A 5,881-nucleotide genomic window follows, 5' to 3' on the forward strand; every position below is an offset into this window, starting at 1 on the left:
AGTTCAGCGTATGTTAGCAACTCTGTTAGATGTTTTTGAAAAGCACTGAGAATTAGTATGGAAAGTTTAATGCATTTTTTTAGACTCAGACCATCTTTCTCTTTTCCTTCTTTTTAAGCCTGTTGGAAGGAAGCTTCTTTGATTCTTCTCAAATGTCAGGAATTGAGTATTATTTCTGGGAGGAATAGGAATAGGTCAATCAAATGAAATTGTTCAAATTACAATAATTTAAATTTCCAGATCTGAAGAAAGAAAATAGCAGCTTTTCCTGCTTTTCATTGCTTTTATTTACTGGAGAACCAATTCTATACTTTACCATTGCTTCAGTAAGAGTCTGTGAGGAAACTTATAATTCCTTAGGAAAGAATATGAGACCTCCAAAGTGTCTTAGGGCCAGTAACGACATAATCAATGCCTCATCTCCATTTGGTCACGAGAGGATGCTGCTGGAACTCATCGAGAGTCCATAGGCTAAAAGTCAGCTTCTTTAACTTCAGTCACTTACAACAAAGATCCTGACTTCTAAAAGGTCAACGGGCTAGAGGGCAACAAAAAAACCCCATTGTTTTGGGGGTTTTTGTTTGTTTTTACTGAGGTTTATACAGTGATTGTATTGCAAATAGTAGCTATGAAAGTAATGAGCAGGTGTGTGGTGGTAAGATGACTATACAAAGGTTTCCCTGACGTTACTTAGATTTTACTAAAAGAATGAATAAGTAACGAAATGCTAAACTGAAAGCCGGTTCAAATAAATTAAAGTAAAATTTATATTACAGATTAAAAAGTCTCATTTGAACTCTACAATAAATGGACAAAATGAGCTTTAAAATCTTAGTGGAGAACAAAATTGAGGGACAACACTTGAAGGGTCTGGTAACTTTACTGACACATTTTATAGACTGTGCCTATTATGTAGTTTTACTCGAACAGCTCTTTAAATCTCAACGATCTTAGAAGAAGCTAAACAAAATTTGGAGTATAATTCTTATAACAAATTACAGTAGAAGCAGACTGTAGAAAAAGGTACATTTATTTTTCAAAGGCATTATTTTAATAACTTCAGTTATTTTACAAATCATTTACACTGGAAGCATCATCATACATTCTTACTTTTTTCTAGCATCTCAATGTGTTTGCTGGTTAACGAACATCTCAGCGTGCTAGCCAGAAAGTTTCCAGAAGTCAAGTTTCTCAAAGCCATTGTAAACAGCTGCATTCAGAATTACCATGATAGATGTTTACCCACAATACTTGTATATAAAACTGGTGAAATAAAAGGCAGGTTCATTGGAGTAGCTGAATGTGGGGGAATATGTCTTAAAGTGGAAGGTATGAGAAATATTTTAAAATAATTCACATTATAGAACATTTTATGTTGCTTGTAATCATTAGATCTAAAGATCACTGCTTAAAGGTGGAAAAGGTTTTTTGATGATTTTTGTAGAAAAAAGTTCTACAAAAAGCAAAGAATTTATTTATGTAATTCTGTGATAAGAATATTGGATATGCATGGATATTTTGCAATTTCATGGTTAGATATTTTCCTGAGATAAAAAAAGTTGGATTGTCACAAGGCTGGCTCTATCTTTTGTTGTTTGAGATCAAGCTTGGTCTTCAATAAAAGTCCTTTTCCTCTGAAGTGAGAATTTAATGCAATTGTAATTTGTTTTTACAGAGCTTGAATGGAAACTTGCAGAAGTTGGAGCACTAGAAACTGACTTAGAAGAAAATCCCAAAAAGGATATTATGAATATGATGACACTGTCAGTGCGAAATATTTCTGCTCGACACCAATACCAAAAGCAGTGATGCCATGAAACCACGTATTACTTGAGAAAATTTTAATGCAGATCATCTGTTCTGACATAAACTATCTCAAATATATTTTTTAGTCCTTTGCTAAGCCTGAAACAATTAAAAAAAAAAAAAAAAGCTTTTGTTTCACTTGTATATTTTTTTGTTTTGATTTGTGGAAGAAAATTGATGTAGTAAATGAAAGCCATATTTACCTTTAGATACATATAGATGGCTGTCATTGACACCGAGAGCCTGGATTCTCCATTTCATACAAATTCTGCTTCAATGGAATGGGAAGGGGAGGGTGTGAGCTGGTGGGCTCTAAACCATACCTTCTTCCTCCTTTCATCCAGCATGGGTACAAGATACCCTTTAATGACTGTGATGGAACTCTGCTCTGCTAAGTACCTTCTCAGTTCTCCCCATTGAAAAGGTGACCCAAGGACAATAATGTGTATAGCAATATAAAATCAGGATTTGGCCCTGAATCCATTGACTTAACAACGTGTTTGTTTGACAGGTGTTCAAGAATTTTCTCCAGTGTCAAGGGTAATCTTCCCACTATTTTAGAATACTGATACTTGGATAAGTTGTTCCTTCCTAACAAAAATAAGTATATCCTTAACAAAACAGTCTACAGTACAACTGTAGATAAGCAAAACTATGTGAGTGAATGAAGAGACCATGCTCCTGATTCAGCATTATTTCTTTTGAGTAGTGAATCAAATTGTATAGTATTACTGTCATTTTTGCAGTGACTTATCATTAAAAAAAAAAAATCTCAGTCTGCTAATGAAGATTTAGTTATATACAGTTGACATGGTTTATAGCATCAGGGTGTTGACAGAAAAACGAAACAGAAACAATTCACTTAACACTTGGCACATAGATAGCTAAGAACAAGAAAATTAACATTAGCTTTTTTTTTTCACCCAGTAGGATACAGCTGTGCTATTAGTAGATACCTGCTAGGGATTAGTAGATACCTACTGGCAGATACCACTTCTAGGAACTTTTATTTTGCAGATTCAAGGAGATAACTGGTAGACGCATTTCAGAGATAATGACTTATTTGCGATTATCGGCCACTTCAAACTAGAAAGCTGACTAGTAGTTTTAAATGTAAATAGGTTACCAGTGACTTTAGATATGATTCCACCATCACTTCAGGTGAAAATCAGTGTTGGCTGCTATAAAAGCAGTATTACCACTCCTTCCTCTTTGCAGTGAACTTCCCTCCTGCTACCGTGGCTGCTGTGAGGTGCAGAAACGCAACACATGACTGTACAAGTGCTAGGGTTGTCACATGGGAAGTAAGGCAAATATGTCACCAGATATGACAGGAAACCTCCCCTTTGGTGACCCTTACTTTGTCCAAGTGAAGCGACCATGCGATCATTACAGCCATCAGACGTGACAACGCAGCAGCAAAATCCAAAGGAATCTGCAGGTAAAAAGCAGGTGTTTCTGATTCTTGGTCAGTTACACCATTTGTAGGAAAAGGGTCTAGGAATCAATGTTAGTCAGCCTTGCTTTACAAGGATTACGTAGATTGTGACAGGCTTTCAAGTCAGCATCTTTGTAAATCCACTGATTTTGGTGTTCTGGACTGATGTGAAATTTAGTTTCAAAATCAGCTTCCTCAAACAGATCCTCTTTTGAATATGCCAGTGAGGATCAGAAAGGAACATTCTATGGCTCTGAAGTATATCATGCACAAGACGGCGATGACAGTTCTGTAGGAAACATGGCTATAGTTAATGGAAGTGTCCCGGAAATTTCTGCATTTCTGGCCCAATCTAGTCCCACCATTCAATAATTCACAAAAGATTTGCTGCTCATAATTTAGCAATGTCTGAAAATTATGTTAGTTCTCAGGTAAACTTTGTGAGTGAAACAAAACCATCATTACACATCTGAGCAAACTCACATTGATGGCAAGAGCCAGAAAAATAGTATTTCTAGGTGGAGAATAGTTTCATAAAACCACCACACCATTTCTAAGCTTTCTGTCCTGTTCCTTCAGGAGCCTTTAAAGTACTTTCAAAAGAGAAGAGGCATTAAAAAAACGACCTTGGTTAGGCCGTAACTTCAGCAGAAAATACAAACATGTCATCTACACAGCTGCGCTGCCTGTTTCGATCTTGTCAAATCCCCAAATATAAGACGTGCAAGCCATAAAGAGTAATTTGCTACTGCAACTTTGCAGCAGGTAGGTGTTACGCTCCCATACATGCAAAGTGTGAAGAGAAACAGTACAGTATCTCTACTTTGTTTTTCTGAAGAATTACTACTGGTTACTAAAGATCTTGTGGCAAATGTGATACATACAGCTTGATGCTATTTTTAGCCTTTTGGTTTCTTGGCCATATTCTACTTCTGGTAATTATGCATTTTTGTTGAAAATATTGCTGCATTTTCTCCTGGATTTTCCAAAAAATGTATCCTGTTATCTTTACTACATTTCCTCATAGAAGCACTATCCTTTGCATGGGTAATGAAATGATTAGTTTTGTTTATATCACATTTTCTTCAACTGAAAGTTAGAAATAGAGTATTATGAATCAGTACGTAACAAAAATAAGTGTTTTTACTAATGCTTTTTAAAATTCTTCCAGTGGAAAAACTGAGCTCATAGTTAGCTTTTTAGCAGCATTACTGCCAAAGAGGTTCCTGTCTCGGTAATACCTTTGCATAAGACTTTGGTCACAAGGTGAATCAAATGTGTAAGCTGATCTACCTGAAAAGTAATCCAGAAAGAAAAATCCATGAGATTTTGCAGCCAAATCAAGTTCCCTACTTCATTCCAGACACAAACACTGATTAAGCTTCTATAGATACACATTTGTAATTATGCTTTTAGACACATTGCTGTTGAGGAGATCAACTGAAAAACAAACATCCTTGTAACTCAGAAAGAAAACTGGGAATATTTACATAGTATTACCAACGAGCAATGTTTTATTTTACAGAAAACAGTTTGCTGCTATGTTCTGCTGCATGCAGGTTTATCCTAACACAATCACAGCACACTTAAGCATATTCCAGTCCTGCAGCAGGCAGTATGGCTGCAATCCGTTACAGTTGTACATAAAGACTGTGCAGTACCAGTTAGTCACCTCTGATACCTGACACTTTGTATTTATTAGCTAGGCTGTTTCACAGCTTTCTCTGCCAAGTCAGTAATACAGGCACATCTTACAGTTTTTATAAGCTTTACCAACGCACAAACACAAGAATGCTAACTTTTATTATCAGAGATAGTCCTGCAAACTTCTACTACAGCTGTGTCTTCCTGCGCTGAAATGATACATTTTCTGAACAAATCTACACCTCACCGCTGTGTAGTCTCCCTAACAAAAACACTTCAACCCCACACAGGGCACTTCAATTTATCAAGTTCACAGTTACTCTTTTACCTTGCAGCCACACAAAAAACCCTCAAACTGTAAGGATTAGCAAGTAAGAACAACGGACTTAAATTGCTGCTTTTCAGTCAGAAAGCAGGAAACTTACTTGCTGTGAGCCTTCCATCAGTTTGGTGGTTCAGAAATCTCTCAGACCTCAACAGCCAATATTAATACTGTACAATACAAATCGTACAAACCGTGCAATATTAGTACATTATTTTAAAAGTTGTAGGATTTTATTAAGCGTTGAGATTTTAAACACAGCTAGGGTCATTTTTAACGCCAGGTAAGACAATCTGATAGAAACTGGTATTAAAAGCATTTGTATACAGACAAAAAGGACTGAGATGTCAAGTCTGTTCTCTGACACTCCGTTAAGTTTTACCAGTTTATGCACACCGATAAAAGAAACTACCGACCACCGCCAGGACGGGTTCCTTGTGTCCCTAAATAACTTGCGGTGGCAGCTCTGTTCCCAGAGAGCATCCAAGAGGCCGCTCGTTCCCCTCTGGGAATGATCGTATGACCGGGTGCCATGCCACACGTTCAGGCGTGCCCGGAACGGCGGTTTGTACCAGCTTTACTGTTTCAGCCTCCGTTCAGAAGAACCCCTTCCGAGGGCTCGGCTCCGGGCTCTGCGACCACCTGCAAAACAAGCCTCGGAGCATCGCGCC

The 5,881-nt window shown here is 37.2% G+C and overlaps 1 protein-coding gene across 1 annotated transcript in view; it reads left to right on the forward strand.

Annotated features, from left to right (window-relative positions):
- The window catches only part of PDCL2 (phosducin-like 2), a 6,785-nt gene extending 4,951 nt beyond the window's left edge, over positions 1-1,834 (forward strand). Inside the window, 3 exon segments of the mRNA XM_009707585.1 lie at positions 1,121-1,329; positions 1,676-1,784; positions 1,786-1,834. Coding sequence (XP_009705887.1) covers positions 1,121-1,329; positions 1,676-1,784; positions 1,786-1,834 — 367 coding nt within the window.
- The last annotated feature ends 4,047 nt before the right edge of the window (positions 1,835-5,881 follow it).

Source organism: Cariama cristata, unplaced genomic scaffold, assembly GCF_000690535.1.
Source record: "Cariama cristata isolate BGI_N322 unplaced genomic scaffold, ASM69053v1 scaffold19599, whole genome shotgun sequence".
Lineage (NCBI taxonomy): Eukaryota > Metazoa > Chordata > Aves > Cariamiformes > Cariamidae > Cariama > Cariama cristata.